The sequence below is a fragment of the Leishmania major genome, chromosome 35 (genome assembly GCF_000002725.2).
Source record: "Leishmania major strain Friedlin complete genome, chromosome 35".
Taxonomy (NCBI): domain Eukaryota; phylum Euglenozoa; class Kinetoplastea; order Trypanosomatida; family Trypanosomatidae; genus Leishmania; species Leishmania major.
Window position 1 is genome coordinate 193,479 of NC_007284.2, and position 25,417 is coordinate 218,895.

The 25,417-nt window shown below is 72.8% G+C and overlaps 1 protein-coding gene across 1 annotated transcript in view; it reads left to right on the top strand.

Annotated features, from left to right (window-relative positions):
• The window catches only part of LMJF_35_0540 (proteophosphoglycan 5), a gene marked incomplete at both ends in the record, with an annotated part of 52,179 nt that continues 26,762 nt past the window's right edge, over positions 1–25,417 (top strand). Inside the window, one exon of the mRNA XM_003722401.1 lies at positions 1–25,417. This exon is cut by the window's right edge and continues 26,762 nt beyond it. Coding sequence (XP_003722449.1) covers positions 1–25,417 — 25,417 coding nt within the window.

Genomic DNA, 25,417 nt, shown 5'->3' on the forward strand with positions numbered 1-25,417 from the left:
ATGGCGCTCCTTCATTCCATCATCTCGACGCCAAGGCAACATCGGCACACTGCGCTCATTGCGGTGTCGCTGTTGGCTGTGGTTCTAGTTTTTTGGGGTGCCGGTGCACACGCCGCTGACGATGACGCAGATGTGAGCGCATGCTCTGGCAGCAGCCCATACTACACGGCCGTTGAGCACGAGAACACCCGCAGCTTTCTCGACTCTTTCAAGGAGGCTATCCCGGCTCTGAAGTCCCTCTGGACGTGCGACAATTTCTGCGTCCATCCGGGTATCCACTGCACAGCGGTGGGCCTCCACATCACCCTGAACGCGTCGGCACTGTCGGGAAGCCTTCCTGAGCTCCCGAACAACGTCGATGGATTCCACGTGGTCCTGTCCGGCCTCACTTTTGTCGGCAAAGGGGAGCGTGTGATCGGCTCCCTGCCCGTCAGCTGGAATCTTCTCACTCGTCTCTCTTACCTCCACGTCGGCGCCACCGCCCTCTCTGGAACTCTGCCAGAAACGTGGGGAACCTCCGTCGAACGGCGTGTCATGACAAGGCACTCAAGAGCTCCACTCGCCAGACCCTGCGGCAACTCTTGCTTTCGTTCGATCCGTCTCGGTGGAAACCACTTGACCGGTACTCTGCCCGCCAGCTGGTCCAGCATGAAGGATCTGCAAGAGATTTGGATCAACAACAACCTCTTCACCGGCACTCTGCCCACGGAGTGGAGCAGCATCGCCAATCTCCGCACGTTGAACGCACGCCACAACCTCATAACGGGGACACTGCCTCCAGAGTGGTCTTCCATGCCCAGCATTCGCGAGATTGCAATCGACCACAACATGTTCTGCGGATGCGTTCCAGATACATGGAAGCAAACTAGCGGGCTCGCAATCGACGCCGATACACCACTACGGGCACCTGACTGCGCCGTCTCCAACAGCTGCGAGAAGCACCCCACCAGCAGCAGCAGCTCCGCGCCGTCAGCGTCCTCGTCGTCTGCGCCGTCCAGCAGCAGCAGCTCCGCGCCGTCAGCGTCCTCGTCGTCTGCGCCGTCCAGCAGCAGCAGCTCCGCGCCATCGGCGTCCTCGTCGTCTGCGCCGTCCAGCAGCAGCAGCTCCGCGCCGTCAGCGTCCTCGTCGTCTGCGCCGTCCAGCAGCAGCTCCGCGCCGTCGGCGTCTTCGTCGTCTGCGCCGTCCAGCAGCAGCAGCTCCGCGCCGTCGGTGTCTTCGTCGTCTGCGCCGTCCAGCAGCAGCTCCGCGCCGTCGGCGTCCTCGTCGTCTGCGCCGTCCAGCAGCAGCTCCGCGCCGTCGGCGTCCTCGTCGTCTGCGCCGTCCAGCAGCAGCAGCTCCGCGCCGTCAGCGTCCTCGTCGTCTGCGCCGTCCAGCAGCAGCAGCTCCGCGCCGTTGGCGTCCTCGTCGTCTGCGCCGTCCAGCAGCAGCAGCTCCGCGCCGTTGGCGTCCTCGTCGTCTGCGCCGTCCAGCAGCAGCAGCTCCGCGCCGTCAGCGTCCTCGTCGTCTGCGCCGTCCAGCAGCAGCAGCTCCGCGCCGTCGGCGTCCTCGTCGTCTGCGCCGTCCAGCAGCAGCAGCACCGCGCCGTCGGCGTCCTCGTCGTCTGCGCCGTCCAGCAGCAGCAGCACCGCGCCGTCGGCGTCTTCGTCGTCTGCGCCGTCCAGCAGCAGCAGCACCGCGCCGTCGGCGTCCTCGTCGTCTGCGCCGTCCAGCAGCAGCTCCGCGCCATCGGCGTCTTCGTCGTCTGCGCCGTCCAGCAGCAGCTCCGCGCCATCGGCGTCTTCGTCCTCTGCGCCGTCCAGCAGCAGCAGCACCGCGCCGTCGGCGTCCTCGTCGTCTGCGCCGTCCAGCAGCAGCTCCGCGCCGTCGGCGTCCTCGTCGTCTGCGCCGTCCAGCAGCAGCTCCGCGCCCTCAGCGTCCTCGTCGTCTGCGCCGTCCAGCAGCAGCTCCGCGCCGTCGGCGTCCTCGTCGTCTGCGCCGTCCAGCAGCAGCAGCTCCGCGCCGTCAGCGTCCTCGTCGTCTGCGCCGTCCAGCAGCAGCTCCGCGCCGTCGGCGTCCTCGTCGTCTGCGCCGTCCAGCAGCAGCAGCTCCGCGCCGTCAGCGTCCTCGTCGTCTGCGCCGTCCAGCAGCAGCTCCGCGCCGTCGGCGTCTTCGTCGTCTGCGCCGTCCAGCAGCAGCTCCGCGCCGTCAGCGTCCTCGTCGTCTGCGCCGTCCAGCAGCAGCAGCTCCGCGCCGTCAGCGTCCTCGTCGTCTGCGCCGTCCAGCAGCAGCTCCGCGCCGTCGGCGTCCTCGTCGTCTGCGCCGTCCAGCAGCAGCAGCTCCGCGCCGTCGGCGTCCTCGTCGTCTGCGCCGTCCAGCAGCAGCAGCTCCGCGCCATCGGCGTCTTCGTCGTCTGCGCCGTCCAGCAGCAGCAGCTCCGCGCCGTCGGCGTCTTCGTCGTCTGCGCCGTCCAGCAGCAGCAGCTCCGCGCCGTCGGCGTCCTCGTCGTCTGCGCCGTCCAGCAGCAGCTCCGCGCCGTCGGCGTCCTCGTCGTCTGCGCCGTCCAGCAGCAGCTCCGCGCCGTCGGCGTCTTCGTCGTCTGCGCCGTCCAGCAGCAGCTCCGCGCCGTCGGCGTCTTCGTCGTCTGCGCCGTCCAGCAGCAGCTCCGCGCCGTCAGCGTCCTCGTCGTCTGCGCCGTCCAGCAGCAGCAGCTCCGCGCCGTCGGCGTCTTCGTCCTCTGCGCCGTCCAGCAGCAGCTCCGCGCCATCGGCGTCTTCGTCCTCTGCGCCGTCCAGCAGCAGCTCCGCGCCATCGGCGTCTTCGTCCTCTGCGCCGTCCAGCAGCAGCTCCGCGCCGTCGGCGTCTTCGTCCTCTGCGCCGTCCAGCAGCAGCTCCGCGCCGTCGGCGTCCTCGTCGTCTGCGCCGTCCAGCAGCAGCAGCTCCGCGCCGTTGGCGTCCTCGTCGTCTGCGCCGTCCAGCAGCAGCAGCTCCGCGCCGTCGGCGTCTTCGTCCTCTGCGCCGTCCAGCAGCAGCTCCGCGCCGTCAGCGTCCTCGTCGTCTGCGCCGTCCAGCAGCAGCTCCGCGCCGTCGGCGTCCTCGTCGTCTGCGCCGTCCAGCAGCAGCAGCTCCGCGCCGTTGGCGTCCTCGTCGTCTGCGCCGTCCAGCAGCAGCAGCTCCGCGCCGTCGGCGTCTTCGTCCTCTGCGCCGTCCAGCAGCAGCTCCGCGCCATCGGCGTCTTCGTCCTCTGCGCCGTCCAGCAGCAGCTCCGCGCCATCGGCGTCTTCGTCCTCTGCGCCGTCCAGCAGCAGCTCCGCGCCGTCGGCGTCTTCGTCCTCTGCGCCGTCCAGCAGCAGCTCCGCGCCGTCGGCGTCCTCGTCGTCTGCGCCGTCCAGCAGCAGCAGCTCCGCGCCGTTGGCGTCCTCGTCGTCTGCGCCGTCCAGCAGCAGCAGCTCCGCGCCGTCGGCGTCCTCGTCGTCTGCGCCGTCCAGCAGCAGCACCGCGCCATCGGCGTCTTCGTCGTCTGCGCCGTCCAGCAGCAGCAGCTCCGCGCCGTCAGCGTCCTCGTCGTCTGCGCCGTCCAGCAGCAGCAGCTCCGCGCCATCGGCGTCTTCGTCGTCTGCGCCGTCCAGCAGCAGCAGCTCCGCGCCATCGGCGTCTTCGTCGTCTGCGCCGTCCAGCAGCAGCAGCTCCGCGCCATCGGCGTCTTCGTCGTCTGCGCCGTCCAGCAGCAGCTCCGCGCCATCGGCGTCCTCGTCGTCTGCGCCGTCCAGCAGCAGCAGCTCCGCGCCGTCGGCGTCCTCGTCGTCTGCGCCGTCCAGCAGCAGCACCGCGCCGTCGGCGTCTTCGTCGTATGCGCCGTCCAGCAGCAGCTCCGCGCCATCGGCGTCCTCGTCGTGTGCGCCGTCCAGCAGCAGCAGCACCGCGCCGTCGGCGTCCTCGTCGTTTGCGCCGTCCAGCAGCAGCACCGCGCCGTCGGCGTCTTCGTCGTCTGCGCCGTCCAGCAGCAGCTCCGCGCCATCGGCGTCCTCGTCGTCTGCGCCGTCCAGCAGCAGCAGCACCGCGCCGTCGGCGTCCTCGTCGTCTGCGCCGTCCAGCAGCAGCTCCGCGCCGTCGGCGTCCTCGTCGTCTGCGCCGTCCAGCAGCAGCTCCGCGCCGTCAGCGTCTTCGTCGTCTGCGCCGTCCAGCAGCAGCAGCTCCGCGCCATCGGCGTCCTCGTCGTCTGCGCCGTCCAGCAGCAGCAGCTCCGCGCCATCGGCGTCCTCGTCGTCTGCGCCGTCCAGCAGCAGCTCCGCGCCATCGGCGTCCTCGTCGTCTGCGCCGTCCAGCAGCAGCTCCGCGCCGTCAGCGTCTTCGTCGTCTGCGCCGTCCAGCAGCAGCAGCTCCGCGCCATCGGCGTCTTCGTCGTCTGCGCCGTCCAGCAGCAGCAGCTCCGCGCCATCGGCGTCCTCGTCGTCTGCGCCGTCCAGCAGCAGCAGCTCCGCGCCATCGGCGTCTTCGTCGTCTGCGCCGTCCAGCAGCAGCTCCGCGCCATCGGCGTCTTCGTCCTCTGCGCCGTCCAGCAGCAGCAGCTCCGCGCCATCGGCGTCTTCGTCGTCTGCGCCGTCCAGCAGCAGCAGCACCGCGCCGTCGGCGTCCTCGTCGTCTGCGCCGTCCAGCAGCAGCAGCACCGCGCCGTCGGCGTCCTCGTCGTCTGCGCCGTCCAGCAGCAGCTCCGCGCCGTCGGCGTCCTCGTCGTCTGCGCCGTCCAGCAGCAGCAGCTCCGCGCCGTCAGCGTCCTCGTCGTCTGCGCCGTCCAGCAGCAGCTCCGCGCCGTCGGCGTCCTCGTCGTCTGCGCCGTCCAGCAGCAGCTCCGCGCCGTCGGCGTCCTCGTCGTCTGCGCCGTCCAGCAGCAGCTCCGCGCCGTCGGCGTCCTCGTCGTCTGCGCCGTCCAGCAGCAGCTCCGCGCCGTCGGCGTCCTCGTCGTCTGCGCCGTCCAGCAGCAGCAGCTCCGCGCCGTCGGCGTCCTCGTCGTCTGCGCCGTCCAGCAGCAGCTCCGCGCCGTCAGCGTCCTCGTCGTCTGCGCCGTCCAGCAGCAGCAGCTCCGCGCCGTCGGCGTCCTCGTCGTCTGCGCCGTCCAGCAGCAGCAGCTCCGCGCCATCGGCGTCCTCGTCGTCTGCGCCGTCCAGCAGCAGCAGCTCCGCGCCGTCGGCGTCCTCGTCGTCTGCGCCGTCCAGCAGCAGCAGCTCCGCGCCGTCGGCGTCCTCGTCGTCTGCGCCGTCCAGCAGCAGCTCCGCGCCGTCGGCGTCTTCGTCCTCTGCGCCGTCCAGCAGCAGCAGCTCCGCGCCCTCGGCGTCTTCGTCCTCTGCGCCGTCCAGCAGCAGCAGCTCCGCGCCGTCGGCGTCCTCGTCGTCTGCGCCGTCCAGCAGCAGCAGCTCCGCGCCGTCGGCGTCTTCGTCGTCTGCGCCGTCCAGCAGCAGCTCCGCGCCATCGGCGTCCTCGTCGTCTGCGCCGTCCAGCAGCAGCTCCGCGCCGTCAGCGTCCTCGTCGTCTGCGCCGTCCAGCAGCAGCAGCACCGCGCCGTTGGCGTCCTCGTCGTCTGCGCCGTCCAGCAGCAGCAGCACCGCGCCGTCGGCGTCCTCGTCGTCTGCGCCGTCCAGCAGCAGCAGCTCCGCGCCGTCGGCGTCTTCGTCGTCTGCGCCGTCCAGCAGCAGCTCCGCGCCGTCGGCGTCCTCGTCGTCTGCGCCGTCCAGCAGCAGCAGCTCCGCGCCGTCGGCGTCCTCGTCGTCTGCGCCGTCCAGCAGCAGCAGCTCCGCGCCATCGGCGTCTTCGTCGTCTGCGCCGTCCAGCAGCAGCTCCGCGCCGTCGGCGTCCTCGTCGTCTGCGCCGTCCAGCAGCAGCTCCGCGCCGTTGGCGTCCTCGTCGTCTGCGCCGTCCAGCAGCAGCAGCACCGCGCCGTCGGCGTCCTCGTCGTCTGCGCCGTCCAGCAGCAGCAGCTCCGCGCCGTCGGCGTCTTCGTCGTCTGCGCCGTCCAGCAGCAGCTCCGCGCCGTCGGCGTCCTCGTCGTCTGCGCCGTCCAGCAGCAGCTCCGCGCCGTCAGGGTCTTCGTCGTCTGCGCCGTCCAGCAGCAGCAGCTCCGCGCCATCGGCGTCCTCGTCGTCTGCGCCGTCCAGCAGCAGCAGCTCCGCGCCATCGGCGTCCTCGTCGTCTGCGCCGTCCAGCAGCAGCTCCGCGCCATCGGCGTCCTCGTCGTCTGCGCCGTCCAGCAGCAGCTCCGCGCCGTCAGCGTCTTCGTCGTCTGCGCCGTCCAGCAGCAGCAGCTCCGCGCCATCGGCGTCTTCGTCGTCTGCGCCGTCCAGCAGCAGCAGCTCCGCGCCATCGGCGTCCTCGTCGTCTGCGCCGTCCAGCAGCAGCAGCTCCGCGCCATCGGCGTCTTCGTCGTCTGCGCCGTCCAGCAGCAGCTCCGCGCCATCGGCGTCTTCGTCCTCTGCGCCGTCCAGCAGCAGCAGCTCCGCGCCATCGGCGTCTTCGTCGTCTGCGCCGTCCAGCAGCAGCAGCACCGCGCCGTCGGCGTCCTCGTCGTCTGCGCCGTCCAGCAGCAGCAGCACCGCGCCGTCGGCGTCCTCGTCGTCTGCGCCGTCCAGCAGCAGCAGCTCCGCGCCGTCGGCGTCTTCGTCGTCTGCGCCGTCCAGCAGCAGCAGCTCCGCGCCATCGGCGTCTTCGTCGTCTGCGCCGTCCAGCAGCAGCAGCTCCGCGCCATCGGCGTCTTCGTCGTCTGCGCCGTCCAGCAGCAGCACCGCGCCATCGGCGTCTTCGTCGTCTGCGCCGTCCAGCAGCAGCTCCGCGCCGTCAGCGTCCTCGTCGTCTGCGCCGTCCAGCAGCAGCAGCTCCGCGCCATCGGCGTCTTCGTCGTCTGCGCCGTCCAGCAGCAGCAGCTCCGCGCCATCGGCGTCTTCGTCGTCTGCGCCGTCCAGCAGCAGCTCCGCGCCGTCGGCGTCTTCGTCGTCTGCGCCGTCCAGCAGCAGCTCCGCGCCATCGGCGTCTTCGTCCTCTGCGCCGTCCAGCAGCAGCTCCGCGCCGTCGGCGTCTTCGTCGTCTGCGCCGTCCAGCAGCAGCTCCGCGCCGTCGGCGTCCTCGTCGTCTGCGCCGTCCAGCAGCAGCAGCTCCGCGCCATCGGGGTCTTCGTCGTCTGCGCCGTCCAGCAGCAGCTCCGCGCCATCGGCGTCTTCGTCGTCTGCGCCGTCCAGCAGCAGCTCCGCGCCATCGGCGTCTTCGTCCTCTGCGCCGTCCAGCAGCAGCAGCACCGCGCCGTCGGCGTCCTCGTCGTCTGCGCCGTCCAGCAGCAGCTCCGCGCCGTCGGCGTCCTCGTCGTCTGCGCCGTCCAGCAGCAGCAGCTCCGCGCCGTCAGCGTCCTCGTCGTCTGCGCCGTCCAGCAGCAGCAGCTCCGCGCCGTCGGCGTCTTCGTCGTCTGCGCCGTCCAGCAGCAGCAGCACCGCGCCGTCGGCGTCTTCGTCGTCTGCGCCGTCCAGCAGCAGCAGCACCGCGCCGTCGGCGTCTTCGTCGTCTGCGCCGTCCAGCAGCAGCAGCTCCGCGCCGTCGGCGTCTTCGTCGTCTGCGCCGTCCAGCAGCAGCTCCGCGCCGTCGGCGTCTTCGTCGTCTGCGCCGTCCAGCAGCAGCTCCGCGCCATCGGCGTCTTCGTCCTCTGCGCCGTCCAGCAGCAGCTCCGCGCCATCGGCGTCTTCGTCCTCTGCGCCGTCCAGCAGCAGCTCCGCGCCATCGGCGTCCTCGTCGTCTGCGCCGTCCAGCAGCAGCTCCGCGCCATCGGCGTCTTCGTCGTCTGCGCCGTCCAGCAGCAGCTCCGCGCCGTCAGCGTCCTCGTCGTCTGCGCCGTCCAGCAGCAGCTCCGCGCCGTCGGCGTCCTCGTCGTCTGCGCCGTCCAGCAGCAGCTCCGCGCCATCGGCGTCCTCGTCGTCTGCGCCGTCCAGCAGCAGCAGCTCCGCGCCGTCGGCGTCCTCGTCGTCTGCGCCGTCCAGCAGCAGCAGCACCGCGCCGTCGGCGTCCTCGTCGTCTGCGCCGTCCAGCAGCAGCAGCTCCGCGCCGTTGGCGTCCTCGTCCTCTGCGCCGTCCAGCAGCAGCTCCGCGCCGTCGGCGTCTTCGTCCTCTGCGCCGTCCAGCAGCAGCTCCGCGCCGTCGGCGTCCTCGTCGTCTGCGCCGTCCAGCAGCAGCTCCGCGCCGTCGGCGTCCTCGTCGTCTGCGCCGTCCAGCAGCAGCTCCGCGCCATCGGCGTCCTCGTCGTCTGCGCCGTCCAGCAGCAGCAGCTCCGCGCCGTCGGCGTCCTCGTCGTCTGCGCCGTCCAGCAGCAGCTCCGCGCCATCGGCGTCCTCGTCGTCTGCGCCGTCCAGCAGCAGCAGCTCCGCGCCATCGGCGTCTTCGTCCTCTGCGCCGTCCAGCAGCAGCAGCTCCGCGCCGTCGGCGTCTTCGTCGTCTGCGCCGTCCAGCAGCAGCTCCGCGCCGTCGGCGTCCTCGTCGTCTGCGCCGTCCAGCAGCAGCTCCGCGCCGTCAGCGTCCTCGTCGTCTGCGCCGTCCAGCAGCAGCTCCGCGCCGTCAGCGTCCTCGTCGTCTGCGCCGTCCAGCAGCAGCAGCTCCGCGCCGTCGGCGTCTTCGTCGTCTGCGCCGTCCAGCAGCAGCTCCGCGCCGTCGGCGTCCTCGTCGTCTGCGCCGTCCAGCAGCAGCTCCGCGCCGTCAGCGTCCTCGTCGTCTGCGCCGTCCAGCAGCAGCAGCTCCGCGCCATCGGCGTCTTCGTCGTCTGCGCCGTCCAGCAGCAGCTCCGCGCCGTTAGCGTCCTCGTCGTCTGCGCCGTCCAGCAGCAGCAGCTCTGCGCCGTCGGCGTCCTCGTCGTCTGCGCCGTCCAGCAGCAGCTCCGCGCCGTCGGCGTCCTCGTCGTCTGCGCCGTCCAGCAGCAGCTCTGCGCCGTCAGCGTCTTCGTCGTCTGCGCCGTCCAGCAGCAGCTCTGCGCCATCGGCGTCTTCGTCGTCTGCGCCGTCCAGCAGCAGCTCCGCGCCGTCAGCGTCCTCGTCGTCTGCGCCGTCCAGCAGCAGCAGCTCCGCGCCGTCGGCGTCTTCGTCGTCTGCGCCGTCCAGCAGCAGCTCCGCGCCGTCGGCGTCCTCGTCGTCTGCGCCGTCCAGCAGCAGCTCCGCGCCGTCAGCGTCCTCGTCGTCTGCGCCGTCCAGCAGCAGCTCCGCGCCGTCGGCGTCCTCGTCGTCTGCGCCGTCCAGCAGCAGCAGCTCCGCGCCGTCGGCGTCCTCGTCGTCTGCGCCGTCCAGCAGCAGCTCCGCGCCGTCGGCGTCCTCGTCGTCTGCGCCGTCCAGCAGCAGCTCCGCGCCGTCGGCGTCTTCGTCGTCTGCGCCGTCCAGCAGCAGCTCCGCGCCGTCGGCGTCCTCGTCGTCTGCGCCGTCCAGCAGCAGCTCCGCGCCGTCGGCGTCCTCGTCGTCTGCGCCGTCCAGCAGCAGCTCCGCGCCGTCAGCGTCCTCGTCGTCTGCGCCGTCCAGCAGCAGCTCCGCGCCGTCAGCGTCCTCGTCGTCTGCGCCGTCCAGCAGCAGCTCTGCGCCGTCGGCGTCCTCGTCGTCTGCGCCGTCCAGCAGCAGCTCCGCGCCGTCGGCGTCCTCGTCGTCTGCGCCGTCCAGCAGCAGCTCCGCGCCGTCGGCGTCTTCGTCGTCTGCGCCGTCCAGCAGCAGCAGCTCCGCGCCGTCGGCGTCCTCGTCGTCTGCGCCGTCCAGCAGCAGCAGCTCCGCGCCGTCAGCGTCCTCGTCGTCTGCGCCGTCCAGCAGCAGCAGCTCCGCGCCGTCGGCGTCCTCGTCCTCTGCGCCGTCCAGCAGCAGCAGCTCCGCGCCGTCAGCGTCCTCGTCGTCTGCGCCGTCCAGCAGCAGCAGCTCCGCGCCGTCGGCGTCCTCGTCGTCTGCGCCGTCCAGCAGCAGCTCCGCGCCGTCGGCGTCCTCGTCGTCTGCGCCGTCCAGCAGCAGCTCTGCGCCGTCAGCGTCTTCGTCGTCTGCGCCGTCCAGCAGCAGCAGCTCCGCGCCATCGGCGTCTTCGTCGTCTGCGCCGTCCAGCAGCAGCAGCTCCGCGCCGTCGGCGTCCTCGTCGTCTGCGCCGTCCAGCAGCAGCAGCTCCGCGCCGTCGGCGTCCTCGTCGTCTGCGCCGTCCAGCAGCAGCAGCTCCGCGCCGTCGGCGTCCTCGTCGTCTGCGCCGTCCAGCAGCAGCAGCTCCGCGCCGTCAGCGTCCTCGTCGTCTGCGCCGTCCAGCAGCAGCTCCGCGCCGTCAGCGTCCTCGTCGTCTGCGCCGTCCAGCAGCAGCTCCGCGCCGTCGGCGTCTTCGTCGTCTGCGCCGTCCAGCAGCAGCAGCTCCGCGCCGTCGGCGTCCTCGTCGTCTGCGCCGTCCAGCAGCAGCAGCTCCGCGCCGTCAGCGTCCTCGTCGTCTGCGCCGTCCAGCAGCAGCTCCGCGCCGTCGGCGTCCTCGTCGTCTGCGCCGTCCAGCAGCAGCTCCGCGCCGTCGGCGTCCTCGTCGTCTGCGCCGTCCAGCAGCAGTAGCTCTGCGCCGTCGGCGTCTTCGTCGTCTGCGCCGTCCAGCAGCAGCTCCGCGCCGTCGGCGTCCTCGTCGTCTGCGCCGTCCAGCAGCAGTAGCTCTGCGCCGTCGGCGTCTTCGTCGTCTGCGCCGTCCAGCAGCAGCAGCTCCGCGCCGTCAGCGTCCTCGTCGTCTGCGCCGTCCAGCAGCAGCTCCGCGCCGTCAGCGTCTTCGTCGTCTGCGCCGTCCAGCAGCAGCTCCGCGCCATCGGCGTCTTCGTCGTCTGCGCCGTCCAGCAGCAGCTCCGCGCCGTCAGCGTCCTCGTCGTCTGCGCCGTCCAGCAGCAGCAGCACCGCGCCGTTGGCGTCCTCGTCGTCTGCGCCGTCCAGCAGCAGCTCCGCGCCGTCAGCGTCCTCGTCGTCTGCGCCGTCCAGCAGCAGCAGCTCCGCGCCGTCAGCGTCCTCGTCGTCTGCGCCGTCCAGCAGCAGCAGCTCCGCGCCGTTGGCGTCTTCGTCCTCTGCGCCGTCCAGCAGCAGCAGCACCGCGCCGTCGGCGTCCTCGTCGTCTGCGCCGTCCAGCAGCAGCAGCTCCGCGCCGTCGGCGTCTTCGTCGTCTGCGCCGTCCAGCAGCAGCAGCACCGCGCCGTCGGCGTCCTCGTCGTCTGCGCCGTCCAGCAGCAGCTCCGCGCCGTCGGCGTCCTCGTCGTCTGCGCCGTCCAGCAGCAGCTCCGCGCCATCGGCGTCTTCGTCCTCTGCGCCGTCCAGCAGCAGCTCCGCGCCGTCGGCGTCCTCGTCGTCTGCGCCGTCCAGCAGCAGCAGCTCCGCGCCATCGGGGTCTTCGTCGTCTGCGCCGTCCAGCAGCAGCTCCGCGCCATCGGCGTCTTCGTCGTCTGCGCCGTCCAGCAGCAGCTCCGCGCCATCGGCGTCTTCGTCCTCTGCGCCGTCCAGCAGCAGCAGCACCGCGCCGTCGGCGTCCTCGTCGTCTGCGCCGTCCAGCAGCAGCTCCGCGCCGTCGGCGTCCTCGTCGTCTGCGCCGTCCAGCAGCAGCAGCTCCGCGCCATCGGCGTCTTCGTCCTCTGCGCCGTCCAGCAGCAGCAGCTCCGCGCCGTCGGGGTCTTCGTCGTCTGCGCCGTCCAGCAGCAGCTCCGCGCCGTCGGCGTCCTCGTCGTCTGCGCCGTCCAGCAGCAGCAGCACCGCGCCGTCGGCGTCCTCGTCGTCTGCGCCGTCCAGCAGCAGCACCGCGCCGTCGGCGTCCTCGTCGTCTGCGCCGTCCAGCAGCAGCAGCTCCGCGCCATCGGCGTCTTCGTCCTCTGCGCCGTCCAGCAGCAGCAGCTCCGCGCCGTCGGCGTCCTCGTCGTCTGCGCCGTCCAGCAGCAGTAGCTCTGCGCCGTCGGCGTCTTCGTCGTCTGCGCCGTCCAGCAGCAGCTCCGCGCCGTCGGCGTCCTCGTCGTCTGCGCCGTCCAGCAGCAGTAGCTCTGCGCCGTCGGCGTCTTCGTCGTCTGCGCCGTCCAGCAGCAGCAGCTCCGCGCCGTCAGCGTCCTCGTCGTCTGCGCCGTCCAGCAGCAGCTCCGCGCCGTCAGCGTCTTCGTCGTCTGCGCCGTCCAGCAGCAGCTCCGCGCCGTCGGCGTCCTCGTCGTCTGCGCCGTCCAGCAGCAGCTCCGCGCCGTCAGCGTCCTCGTCGTCTGCGCCGTCCAGCAGCAGCAGCTCCGCGCCGTCAGCGTCCTCGTCGTCTGCGCCGTCCAGCAGCAGCAGCTCCGCGCCGTCGGCGTCCTCGTCGTCTGCGCCGTCCAGCAGCAGCAGCTCTGCGCCGTCGGCGTCTTCGTCGTCTGCGCCGTCCAGCAGCAGCAGCTCCGCGCCGTCAGCGTCCTCGTCGTCTGCGCCGTCCAGCAGCAGCTCCGCGCCGTCAGCGTCTTCGTCGTCTGCGCCGTCCAGCAGCAGCAGCTCCGCGCCGTCAGCGTCCTCGTCGTCTGCGCCGTCCAGCAGCAGCTCTGCGCCGTCGGCGTCCTCGTCGTCTGCGCCGTCCAGCAGCAGCTCCGCGCCGTCAGCGTCCTCGTCGTCTGCGCCGTCCAGCAGCAGCAGCTCCGCGCCGTCAGCGTCCTCGTCGTCTGCGCCGTCCAGCAGCACCAGCTCCGCGCCGTCGGCGTCCTCGTCATCTGCGCCGTCCAGCAGCAGCAGCTCCGCGCCGTCAGCGTCCTCGTCGTCTGCGCCGTCCAGCAGCAGCAGCTCCGCGCCGTCGGCGTCTTCGTCGTCTGCGCCGTCCAGCAGCAGCTCCGCGCCGTCAGCGTCCTCGTCGTCTGCGCCGTCCAGCAGCAGCTCCGCGCCGTCGGCGTCCTCGTCGTCTGCGCCGTCCAGCAGCAGCTCCGCGCCGTCGGCGTCCTCGTCGTCTGCGCCGTCCAGCAGCAGCAGCTCCGCGCCGTCGGCGTCCTCGTCGTCTGCGCCGTCCAGCAGCAGCTCCGCGCCGTCAGCGTCCTCGTCGTCTGCGCCGTCCAGCAGCAGCTCCGCGCCGTCAGCGTCCTCGTCGTCTGCGCCGTCCAGCAGCAGCTCCGCGCCGTCGGCGTCCTCGTCGTCTGCGCCGTCCAGCAGCAGCAGCTCCGCGCCATCGGCGTCTTCGTCGTCTGCGCCGTCCAGCAGCAGCAGCTCCGCGCCGTCGGCGTCTTCGTCGTCTGCGCCGTCCAGCAGCAGCAGCTCCGCGCCATCGGCGTCTTCGTCGTCTGCGCCGTCCAGCAGCAGCAGCTCCGCGCCATCGGCGTCCTCGTCGTCTGCGCCGTCCAGCAGCAGCAGCTCCGCGCCATCGGCGTCTTCGTCGTCTGCGCCGTCCAGCAGCAGCTCCGCGCCGTCGGCGTCTTCGTCGTCTGCGCCGTCCAGCAGCAGCTCCGCGCCGTCGGCGTCCTCGTCGTCTGCGCCGTCCAGCAGCAGCTCCGCGCCGTCGGCGTCCTCGTCATCTGCGCCGTCCAGCAGCAGCAGCTCCGCGCCGTCAGCGTCGTCGTCGTCTGCGCCGTCCAGCAGCAGCAGCTCCGCGCCGTCGGCGTCTTCGTCGTCTGCGCCGTCCAGCAGCAGCTCCGCGCCGTCGGCGTCCTCGTCGTCTGCGCCGTCCAGCAGCAGCTCCGCGCCGTCGGCGTCCTCGTCGTCTGCGCCGTCCAGCAGCACCAGCTCCGCGCCGTCGGCGTCCTCGTCATCTGCGCCGTCCAGCAGCAGCAGCTCCGCGCCGTCGGCGTCCTCGTCGTCTGCGCCGTCCAGCAGCAGCTCCGCGCCGTCGGCGTCCTCGTCGTCTGCGCCGTCCAGCAGCACCAGCTCCGCGCCGTCGGCGTCCTCGTCATCTGCGCCGTCCAGCAGCAGCTCCGCGCCGTCGGCGTCCTCGTCGTCTGCGCCGTCCAGCAGCAGCAGCTCCGCGCCATCGGCGTCTTCGTCGTCTGCGCCGTCCAGCAGCAGCTCCGCGCCGTCGGCGTCCTCGTCATCTGCGCCGTCCAGCAGCAGCAGCTCCGCGCCGTCAGCGTCCTCGTCGTCTGCGCCGTCCAGCAGCAGCAGCTCCGCGCCGTCGGCGTCTTCGTCGTCTGCGCCGTCCAGCAGCAGCTCCGCGCCGTCGGCGTCCTCGTCGTCTGCGCCGTCCAGCAGCAGCTCCGCGCCGTCGGCGTCCTCGTCGTCTGCGCCGTCCAGCAGCACCAGCTCCGCGCCGTCGGCGTCCTCGTCATCTGCGCCGTCCAGCAGCAGCAGCTCCGCGCCGTCGGCGTCCTCGTCGTCTGCGCCGTCCAGCAGCAGCTCCGCGCCGTCGGCGTCCTCGTCGTCTGCGCCGTCCAGCAGCAGCAGCTCCGCGCCATCGGCGTCTTCGTCGTCTGCGCCGTCCAGCAGCAGCAGCTCCGCGCCATCGGCGTCCTCGTCGTCTGCGCCGTCCAGCAGCAGCAGCTCCGCGCCATCGGCGTCTTCGTCGTCTGCGCCGTCCAGCAGCAGCAGCTCCGCGCCATCGGCGTCCTCGTCGTCTGCGCCGTCCAGCAGCAGCAGCTCCGCGCCATCAGCGTCCTCGTCGTCTGCGCCGTCCAGCAGCAGCAGCTCCGCGCCGTCGGCGTCTTCGTCCTCTGCGCCGTCCAGCAGCAGCTCCGCGCCGTCAGCGTCCTCGTCGTCTGCGCCGTCCAGCAGCAGCTCCGCGCCATCGGCGTCTTCGTCGTCTGCGCCGTCCAGCAGCAGCTCCGCGCCGTCGGCGTCCTCGTCGTCTGCGCCGTCCAGCAGCAGCACCGCGCCGTCGGCGTCCTCGTCGTCTGCGCCGTCCAGCAGCAGCAGCTCCGCGCCATCGGCGTCTTCGTCCTCTGCGCCGTCCAGCAGCAGCTCCGCGCCGTCGGCGTCCTCGTCGTCTGCGCCGTCCAGCAGCAGCAGCTCCGCGCCGTTGGCGTCCTCGTCGTCTGCGCCGTCCAGCAGCAGCAGCTCCGCGCCGTCGGCGTCTTCGTCCTCTGCGCCGTCCAGCAGCAGCTCCGCGCCGTCAGCGTCCTCGTCGTCTGCGCCGTCCAGCAGCAGCACCGCGCCGTCGGGGTCTTCGTCCTCTGCGCCGTCCAGCAGCAGCTCCGCGCCGTCGGCGTCCTCGTCGTCTGCGCCGTCCAGCAGCAGCAGCTCCGCGCCGTTGGCGTCCTCGTCGTCTGCGCCGTCCAGCAGCAGCACCGCGCCGTCGGCGTCCTCGTCGTCTGCGCCGTCCAGCAGCAGCAGCTCCGCGCCATCGGCGTCTTCGTCCTCTGCGCCGTCCAGCAGCAGCTCCGCGCCGTCGGCGTCCTCGTCGTCTGCGCCGTCCAGCAGCAGCTCCGCGCCGTCGGCGTCCTCGTCGTCTGCGCCGTCCAGCAGCAGCTCCGCGCCGTCGGCGTCCTCGTCGTCTGCGCCGTCCAGCAGCAGCTCCGCGCCGTCGGCGTCCTCGTCGTCTGCGCCGTCCAGCAGCAGCTCCGCGCCGTCGGCGTCCTCGTCGTCTGCGCCGTCCAGCAGCAGCAGCTCCGCGCCGTCAGCGTCCTCGTCGTCTGCGCCGTCCAGCAGCAGCAGCTCCGCGCCGTCGGCGTCCTCGTCGTCTGCGCCGTCCAGCAGCAGCAGCTCCGCGCCGTTGGCGTCCTCGTCGTCTGCGCCGTCCAGCAGCAGCAGCTCCGCGCCGTCGGCGTCTTCGTCGTCTGCGCCGTCCAGCAGCAGCAGCTCTGCGCCGTCGGCGTCTTCGTCGTCTGCGCCGTCCAGCAGCAGCAGCTCCGCGCCGTCGGCGTCCTCGTCGTCTGCGCCGTCCAGCAGCAGCAGCTCCGCGCCGTCAGCGTCTTCGTCGTCTGCGCCGTCCAGCAGCAGCAGCTCTGCGCCGTCGGCGTCCTCGTCGTCTGCGCCGTCCAGCAGCAGCTCCGCGCCATCGGCGTCTTCGTCGTCTGCGCCGTCCAGCAGCAGCTCCGCGCCGTCAGCGTCCTCGTCGTCTGCGCCGTCCAGCAGCAGCAGCTCCGCGCCGTCAGCGTCCTCGTCGTCTGCGCCGTCCAGCAGCAGCAGCTCCGCGCCGTCGGCGTCCTCGTCGTCTGCGCCGTCCAGCAGCAGCTCCGCGCCGTCGGCGTCTTCGTCGTCTGCGCCGTCCAGCAGCAGCAGCTCCGCGCCGTCAGCGTCCTCGTCGTCTGCGCCGTCCAGCAGCAGCTCCGCGCCATCGGCGTCTTCGTCGTCTGCGCCGTCCAGCAGCAGCTCCGCGCCGTCAGCGTCCTCGTCGTCTGCGCCGTCCAGCAGCAGCAGCTCCGCGCCGTCGGCGTCCTCGTCGTCTGCGCCGTCCAGCAGCAGCAGCTCCGCGCCGTCAGCGTCCTCGTCGTCTGCGCCGTCCAGCAGCAGCAGCTCCGCGCCGTCAGCGTCCTCGTCGTCTGCGCCGTCCAGCAGCAGCAGCTCCGCGCCGTCGGCGTCCTCGTCGTCTGCGCCGTCCAGCAGCAGCTCCGCGCCGTCGGCGTCTTCGTCGTCTGCGCCGTCCAGCAGCAGCAGCTCCGCGCCGTCAGCGTCCTCGTCGTCTGCGCCGTCCAGCAGCAGCTCCGCGCCGTCAGCGTCCTCGTCGTCTGCGCCGTCCAGCAGCAGCAGCTCCGCGCCGTCAGCGTCCTCGTCGTCTGCGCCGTCCAGCAGCAGCAGCTCCGCGCCGTCGGCGTCCTCGTCGTCTGCGCCGTCCAGCAGCAGCTCCGCGCCGTCGGCGTCTTCGTCGTCTGCGCCGTCCAGCAGCAGCTCCGCGCCGTCAGCGTCCTCGTCGTCTGCGCCGTCCAGCAGCAGCAGCTCCGCGCCGTCAGCGTCCTCGTCGTCTGCGCCGTCCAGCAGCAGCAGCTCCGCGCCATCGGCGTCTTCGTCGTCTGCGCCGTCCAGCAGCAGCAGCTCCGCGCCATCGGCGTCTTCGTCCTCTGCGCCGTCCAGCAGCAGCTCCGCGCCGTCGGCGTCCTCGTCGTCTGCGCCGTCCAGCAGCAGCAGCTCCGCGCCGTTGGCGTCCTCGTCGTCTGCGCCGTCCAGCAGCAGCAGCTCCGCGCCGTCGGCGTCTTCGTCCTCTGCGCCGTCCAGCAGCAGCAGCTCCGCGCCGTCGGCGTCTTCGTCGTCTGCGCCGTCCAGCAGCAGCAGCTCCGCGCCATCGGCGTCTTCGTCGTCTGCGCCGTCCAGCAGCAGCAGCTCCGCGCCATCGGCGTCTTCGTCGTCTGCGCCGTCCAGCAGCAGCAGCTCCGCGCCGTCGGCGTCCTCGTCGTCTGCGCCGTCCAGCAGCAGCAGCTCCGCGCCGTCGGCGTCTTCGTCGTCTGCGCCGTCCAGCAGCAGCTCCGCGCCGTCAGCGTCCTCGTCGTCTGCGCCGTCCAGCAGCAGCTCCGCGCCATCGGCGTCTTCGTCCTCTGCGCCGTCCAGCAGCAGCTCCGCGCCGTCGGCGTCCTCGTCGTCTGCGCCGTCCAGCAGCAGCAGCTCCGCGCCGTTGGCGTCCTCGTCGTCTGCGCCGTCCAGCAGCAGCACCGCGCCGTCGGCGTCCTCGTCGTCTGCGCCGTCCAGCAGCAGCAGCTCCGCGCCGTCGGCGTCTTCGTCCTCTGCGCCGTCCAGCAGCAGCTCCGCGCCGTCAGCGTCCTCGTCGTCTGCGCCGTCCAGCAGCAGCTCCGCGCCATCGGCGTCTTCGTCCTCTGCGCCGTCCAGCAGCAGCTCCGCGCCGTCGGCGTCCTCGTCGTCTGCGCCGTCCAGCAGCAGCAGCTCCGCGCCGTTGGCGTCCTCGTCGTCTGCGCCGTCCAGCAGCAGCACCGCGCCGTCGGCGTCCTCGTCGTCTGCGCCGTCCAGCAGCAGCAGCTCCGCGCCATCGGCGTCTTCGTCCTCTGCGCCGTCCAGCAGCAGCTCCGCGCCGTCGGCGTCCTCGTCGTCTGCGCCGTCCAGCAGCAGCAGCTCCGCGCCGTTGGCGTCCTCGTCGTCTGCGCCGTCCAGCAGCAGCAGCTCCGCGCCGTCGGCGTCTTCGTCCTCTGCGCCGTCCAGCAGCAGCTCCGCGCCGTCAGCGTCCTCGTCGTCTGCGCCGTCCAGCAGCAGCTCCGCGCCATCGGCGTCCTCGTCGTCTGCGCCGTCCAGCAGCAGCAGCTCCGCGCCGTCGGCGTCCTCGTCGTCTGCGCCGTCCAGCAGCAGCAGCTCCGCGCCATCGGCGTCTTCGTCGTCTGCGCCGTCCAGCAGCAGCTCCGCGCCGTCAGCGTCCTCGTCGTCTGCGCCGTCCAGCAGCAGCAGCACCGCGCCGTCGGCGTCCTCGTCGTCTGCGCCGTCCAGCAGCAGCACCGCGCCGTCGGCGTCCTCGTCGTCTGCGCCGTCCAGCAGCAGCAGCTCCGCGCCATCAGCGTCCTCGTCGTCTGCGCCGTCCAGCAGCAGCAGCTCCGCGCCATCGGCGTCTTCGTCGTCTGCGCCGTCCAGCAGCAGCAGCTCCGCGCCGTCGGCGTCCTCGTCGTCTGCGCCGTCCAGCAGCAGCAGCTCCGCGCCGTCGGCGTCCTCGTCGTCTGCGTCGTCCAGCAGCAGCTCCGCGCCATCGGCGTCCTCGTCGTCTGCGCCGTCCAGCAGCAGCAGCTCCGCGCCGTCGGCGTCCTCGTCGTCTGCGCCGTCCAGCAGCAGCTCCGCGCCGTCGGCGTCCTCGTCGTCTGCGCCGTCCAGCAGCAGCTCCGCGCCGTCGGCGTCTTCGTCGTCTGCGCCGTCCAGCAGCAGCTCCGCGCCGTCGGCGTCCTCGTCGTCTGCGCCGTCCAGCAGCAGCTCCGCGCCGTCAGCGTCCTCGTCGTCTGCGCCGTCCAGCAGCAGCTCCGCGCCGTCGGCGTCTTCGTCGTCTGCGCCGTCCAGCAGCAGCAGCACCGCGCCGTCGGCGTCCTCGTCGTCTGCGCCGTCCAGCAGCAGCTCCGCGCCGTCAGCGTCCTCGTCCTCTGCGCCGTCCAGCAGCAGCTCCGCGCCGTCGGCGTCCTCGTCGTCTGCGCCGTCCAGCAGCAGCAGCTCCGCGCCGTCAGCGTCCTCGTCGTCTGCGCCGTCCAGCAGCAGCAGCTCCGCGCCGTCGGCGTCCTCGTCGTCTGCGCCGTCCAGCAGCAGCTCCGCGCCGTCGGCGTCTTCGTCGTCTGCGCCGTCCAGCAGCAGCTCCGCGCCGTCGGCGTCCTCGTCGTCTGCGCCGTCCAGCAGCAGCAGCTCCGCGCCGTCGGCGTCCTCGTCGTCTGCGCCGTCCAGCAGCAGCAGCTCCGCGCCGTCGGCGTCTTCGTCGTCTGCGCCGTCCAGCAGCAGCAGCTCCGCGCCGTCGGCGTCCTCGTCGTCTGCGCCGTCCAGCAGCAGCTCCGCGCCGTCGGCGTCTTCGTCGTCTGCGCCGTCCAGCAGCAGCTCTGCGCCGTCGGCGTCTTCGTCGTCTGCGCCGTCCAGCAGCAGCTCCGCGCCGTCGGCGTCTTCGTCGTCTGCGCCGTCCAGCAGCAGCTCCGCGCCGTCGGCGTCTTCGTCGTCTGCGCCGTCCAGCAGCAGCAGCTCCGCGCCGTCGGCGTCCTCGTCGTCTGCGCCGTCCAGCAGCAGCTCCGCGCCGTCAGCGTCCTCGTCGTCTGCGCCGTCCAGCAGCAGCTCCGCGCCGTCGGCGTCTTCGTCGTCTGCGCCGTCCAGCAGCAGCTCCGCGCCGTCGGCGTCCTCGTCGTCTGCGCCGTCCAGCAGCAGCAGCTCCGCGCCGTCGGCGTCTTCGTCGTCTGCGCCGTCCAGCAGCAGCTCCGCGCCGTCGGCGTCCTCGTCGTCTGCGCCGTCCAGCAGCAGCTCCGCGCCGTCGGCGTCCTCGTCGTCTGCGCCGTCCAGCAGCAGCTCCGCGCCGTCGGCGTCCTCGTCGTCTGCGCCGTCCAGCAGCAGCAGCTCCGCGCCGTCAGCGTCCTCGTCGTCTGCGCCGTCCAGCAGCAGCAGCTCCGCGCCGTCGGCGTCCTCGTCATCTGCGCCGTCCAGCAGCAGCAGCTCCGCGCCGTCAGCGTCCTCGTCGTCTGCGCCGTCCAGCAGCAGCTCCGCGCCGTCGGCGTCCTCGTCGTCTGCGCCGTCCAGCAGCAGCAGCTCCGCGCCGTCGGCGTCCTCGTCGTCTGCGCCGTCCAGCAGCAGCTCCGCGCCGTCGGCGTCCTCGTCGTCTGCGCCGTCCAGCAGCACCAGCTCCGCGCCGTCGGCGTCCTCGTCATCTGCGCCGTCCAGCAGCAGCAGCTCCGCGCCGTCGGCGTCCTCGTCGTCTGCGCCGTCCAGCAGCAGCAGCTCCGCGCCATCGGGGTCTTCGTCGTCTGCGCCGTCCAGCAGCAGCAGCTCCGCGCCGTCGGCGTCCTCGTCGTCTGCGCCGTCCAGCAGCAGCAGCTCCGCGCCGTCGGCGTCCTCGTCGTCTGCGCCGTCCAGCAGCAGCTCCGCGCCGTCGGCGTCTTCGTCGTCTGCGCCGTCCAGCAGCAGCTCCGCGCCGTCGGCGTCTTCGTCCTCTGCGCCGTCCAGCAGCAGCAGCTCCGCGCCGTCGGCGTCCTCGTCGTCTGCGCCGTCCAGCAGCAGCAGCTCCGCGCCGTCGGCGTCTTCGTCGTCTGCGCCGTCCAGCAGCAGCTCCGCGCCATCGGCGTCTTCGTCCTCTGCGCCGTCCAGCAGCAGCAGCACCGCGCCATCGGCGTCCTCGTCGTCTGCGCCGTCCAGCAGCAGCTCCGCGCCATCGGCGTCTTCGTCGTCTGCGCCGTCCAGCAGCAGCTCCGCGCCGTCGGCGTCTTCGTCGTCTGCGCCGTCCAGCAGCAGCTCCGCGCCGTCGGCGTCCTCGTCGTCTGCGCCGTCCAGCAGCAGCAGCTCCGCGCCATCGGCGTCCTCGTCCTCTGCGCCGTCCAGCAGCAGCTCCGCGCCATCGGCGTCTTCGTCCTCTGCGCCGTCCAGCAGCAGCAGCACCGCGCCGTCGGCGTCCTCGTCGTCTGCGCCGTCCAGCAGCAGCAGCTCCGCGCCGTCGGCGTCCTCGTCGTCTGCGCCGTCCAGCAGCAGCTCCGCGCCGTCGGCGTCCTCGTCGTCTGCGCCGTCCAGCAGCAGCAGCTCCGCGCCGTCGGCGTCCTCGTCCTCTGCGCCGTCCAGCAGCAGCAGCTCCGCGCCGTCGGCGTCCTCGTCGTCTGCGCCGTCCAGCAGCAGCTCCGCGCCATCGGCGTCTTCGTCGTCTGCGCCGTCCAGCAGCAGCAGCTCCGCGCCATCGGCGTCTTCGTCGTCTGCGCCGTCCAGCAGCAGCAGCTCCGCGCCATCGGCGTCTTCGTCGTCTGCGCCGTCCAGCAGCAGCTCCGCGCCGTCGGCGTCTTCGTCGTCTGCGCCGTCCAGCAGCAGCTCCGCGCCGTCGGCGTGCTCTTCGTCTGCGCCGTCCAGCAGCAGCTCTGCGCCGTCGGCGTCTTCGTCGTCTGCGCCGTCCAGCAGCAGCAGCTCCGCGCCGTCAGCGTCCTCGTCGTCTGCGCCGTCCAGCAGCAGCTCCGCGCCGTCGGCGTCCTCGTCGTCTGCGCCGTCCAGCAGCAGCTCCGCGCCGTCGGCGTCCTCGTCGTCTGCGCCGTCCAGCAGCAGCAGCTCCGCGCCGTCGGCGTCTTCGTCGTCTGCGCCGTCCAGCAGCAGCAGCTCCGCGCCGTCAGCGTCCTCGTCGTCTGCGCCGTCCAGCAGCAGCAGCTCCGCGCCGTCAGCGTCCTCGTCGTCTGCGCCGTCCAGCAGCAGCAGCTCCGCGCCGTCGGCGTCCTCGTCGTCTGCGCCGTCCAGCAGCAGCAGCTCCGCGCCGTCAGCGTCCTCGTCGTCTGCGCCGTCCAGCAGCAGTAGCTCTGCGCCGTCGGCGTCCTCGTCGTCTGCGCCGTCCAGCAGCAGCTCCGCGCCGTCGGCGTCCTCGTCGTCTGCGCCGTCCAGCAGCAGCAGCTCCGCGCCGTCAGCGTCCTCGTCGTCTGCGCCGTCCAGCAGCAGCAGCTCCGCGCCGTCAGCGTCCTCGTCGTCTGCGCCGTCCAGCAGCAGCAGCTCCGCGCCGTCGGCGTCTTCGTCGTCTGCGCCGTCCAGCAGCAGCTCCGCGCCGTCGGCGTCCTCGTCGTCTGCGCCGTCCAGCAGCAGCTCCGCGCCGTCAGCGTCGTCGTCGTCTGCGCCGTCCAGCAGCAGCAGCTCCGCGCCGTCGGCGTCCTCGTCGTCTGCGCCGTCCAGCAGCAGCTCCGCGCCGTCGGCGTCCTCGTCGTCTGCGCCGTCCAGCAGCAGCTCCGCGCCGTCGGCGTCCTCGTCGTCTGCGCCGTCCAGCAGCAGCTCCGCGCCATCGGCGTCCTCGTCGTCTGCGCCGTCCAGCAGCAGCAGCTCCGCGCCATCGGCGTCTTCGTCGTCTGCGCCGTCCAGCAGCAGCAGCTCCGCGCCATCGGCGTCTTCGTCGTCTGCGCCGTCCAGCAGCAGCAGCTCCGCGCCATCGGCGTCTTCGTCGTCTGCGCCGTCCAGCAGCAGCAGCTCCGCGCCGTCAGCGTCCTCGTCGTCTGCGCCGTCCAGCAGCAGCTCCGCGCCGTCGGCGTCCTCGTCGTCTGCGCCGTCCAGCAGCAGCTCTGCGCCGTCGGCGTCTTCGTCGTCTGCGCCGTCCAGCAGCAGCAGCTCCGCGCCGTCAGCGTCCTCGTCGTCTGCGCCGTCCAGCAGCAGCTCCGCGCCGTCGGCGTCTTCGTCCTCTGCGCCGTCCAGCAGCAGCTCCGCGCCATCGGCGTCCTCGTCGTCTGCGCCGTCCAGCAGCAGCAGCTCCGCGCCGTCGGCGTCCTCGTCGTCTGCGCCGTCCAGCAGCAGCAGCTCCGCGCCGTCGGCGTCCTCGTCGTCTGCGCCGTCCAGCAGCAGCTCCGCGCCGTCGGCGTCTTCGTCCTCTGCGCCGTCCAGCAGCAGCTCCGCGCCGTCGGCGTCCTCGTCGTCTGCGCCGTCCAGCAGCAGCTCCGCGCCATCGGCGTCCTCGTCGTCTGCGCCGTCCAGCAGCAGCAGCTCCGCGCCGTCGGCGTCCTCGTCGTCTGCGCCGTCCAGCAGCAGCTCCGCGCCGTCGGCGTCCTCGTCGTCTGCGCCGTCCAGCAGCAGCTCCGCGCCATCGGCGTCCTCGTCGTCTGCGCCGTCCAGCAGCAGCAGCTCCGCGCCGTCAGCGTCCTCGTCGTCTGCGCCGTCCAGCAGCAGCAGCTCCGCGCCATCGGGGTCTTCGTCGTCTGCGCCGTCCAGCAGCAGCAGCTCCGCGCCGTCAGCGTCCTCGTCGTCTGCGCCGTCCAGCAGCAGCAGCTCCGCGCCATCGGCGTCCTCGTCGTCTGCGCCGTCCAGCAGCAGCTCCGCGCCATCGGCGTCTTCGTCGTCTGCGCCGTCCAGCAGCAGCTCCGCGCCATCGGGGTCTTCGTCGTCTGCGCCGTCCAGCAGCAGCAGCTCCGCGCCGTCGGCGTCCTCGTCGTCTGCGCCGTCCAGCAGCAGCAGCTCCGCGCCGTCGGCGTCCTCGTCGTCTGCGCCGTCCAGCAGCAGCTCCGCGCCGTCGGCGTCTTCGTCCTCTGCGCCGTCCAGCAGCAGCAGCACCGCGCCGTCGGCGTCCTCGTCGTCTGCGCCGTCCAGCAGCAGCAGCTCCGCGCCGTCGGCGTCCTCGTCGTCTGCGCCGTCCAGCAGCAGCAGCTCCGCGCCGTCGGCGTCCTCGTCGTCTGCGCCGTCCAGCAGCAGCTCCGCGCCGTCGGCGTCTTCGTCGTCTGCGCCGTCCAGCAGCAGCTCCGCGCCATCGGCGTCCTCGTCGTCTGCGCCGTCCAGCAGCAGCAGCTCCGCGCCGTCGGCGTCCTCGTCGTCTGCGCCGTCCAGCAGCAGCAGCTCCGCGCCGTCGGCGTCCTCGTCGTCTGCGCCGTCCAGCAGCAGCAGCTCCGCGCCGTCGGCGTCCTCGTCGTCTGCGCCGTCCAGCAGCAGCAGCTCCGCGCCATCGGCGTCCTCGTCCTCTGCGCCGTCCAGCAGCAGCACCGCGCCATCGGCGTCTTCGTCCTCTGCGCCGTCCAGCAGCAGCTCCGCGCCGTCGGCGTCTTCGTCCTCTGCGCCGTCCAGCAGCAGCTCCGCGCCGTCGGCGTCCTCGTCGTCTGCGCCGTCCAGCAGCAGCTCCGCGCCGTCGGCGTCCTCGTCGTCTGCGCCGTCCAGCAGCAGCTCCGCGCCATCGGCGTCCTCGTCGTCTGCGCCGTCCAGCAGCAGCAGCTCCGCGCCGTCGGCGTCCTCGTCGTCTGCGCCGTCCAGCAGCAGCTCCGCGCCATCGGCGTCCTCGTCGTCTGCGCCGTCCAGCAGCAGCAGCTCCGCGCCGTCAGCGTCCTCGTCGTCTGCGCCGTCCAGCAGCAGCAGCACCGCGCCGTCGGCGTCTTCGTCGTCTGCGCCGTCCAGCAGCAGCAGCACCGCGCCGTCGGCGTCTTCGTCGTCTGCGCCGTCCAGCAGCAGCAGCTCCGCGCCGTCGGCGTCTTCGTCGTCTGCGCCGTCCAGCAGCAGCTCCGCGCCGTCGGCGTCTTCGTCGTCTGCGCCGTCCAGCAGCAGCTCCGCGCCATCGGCGTCTTCGTCCTCTGCGCCGTCCAGCAGCAGCTCCGCGCCGTCAGCGTCTTCGTCGTCTGCGCCGTCCAGCAGCAGCTCCGCGCCGTTGGCGTCCTCGTCGTCTGCGCCGTCCAGCAGCAGCTCCGCGCCATCGGCGTCTTCGTCGTCTGCGCCGTCCAGCAGCAGCAGCTCCGCGCCGTCGGCGTCTTCGTCGTCTGCGCCGTCCAGCAGCAGCTCCGCGCCGTCAGCGTCCTCGTCGTCTGCGCCGTCCAGCAGCAGCTCCGCGCCATCGGCGTCTTCGTCGTCTGCGCCGTCCAGCAGCAGCAGCTCCGCGCCATCAGCGTCTTCGTCGTCTGCGCCGTCCAGCAGCAGCAGCTCCGCGCCGTCAGCGTCTTCGTCGTCTGCGCCGTCCAGCAGCAGCAGCTCCGCGCCGTCAGCGTCCTCGTCGTCTGCGCCGTCCAGCAGCAGCAGCTCCGCGCCATCGGCGTCCTCGTCGTCTGCGCCGTCCAGCAGCAGCTCCGCGCCGTCGGCGTCTTCGTCGTCTGCGCCGTCCAGCAGCAGCTCCGCGCCGTCGGCGTCCTCGTCCTCTGCGCCGTCCAGCAGCAGCTCCGCGCCATCGGCGTCTTCGTCGTCTGCGCCGTCCAGCAGCAGCTCTGCGCCATCGGCGTCTTCGTCGTCTGCGCCGTCCAGCAGCAGCAGCTCCGCGCCGTCGGCGTCCTCGTCGTCTGCGCCGTCCAGCAGCAGCTCCGCGCCATCGGCGTCCTCGTCGTCTGCGCCGTCCAGCAGCAGCTCCGCGCCGTCGGCGTCCTCGTCGTCTGCGCCGTCCAGCAGCAGCAGCACCGCGCCATCGGCGTCCTCGTCGTCTGCGCCGTCCAGCAGCAGCTCCGCGCCGTCGGCGTCCTCGTCGTCTGCGCCGTCCAGCAGCAGCTCCGCGCCATCGGCGTCCTCGTCGTCTGCGCTGTCCAGCAGCAGCAGCACCGCGCCGTCGGGGTCTTCGT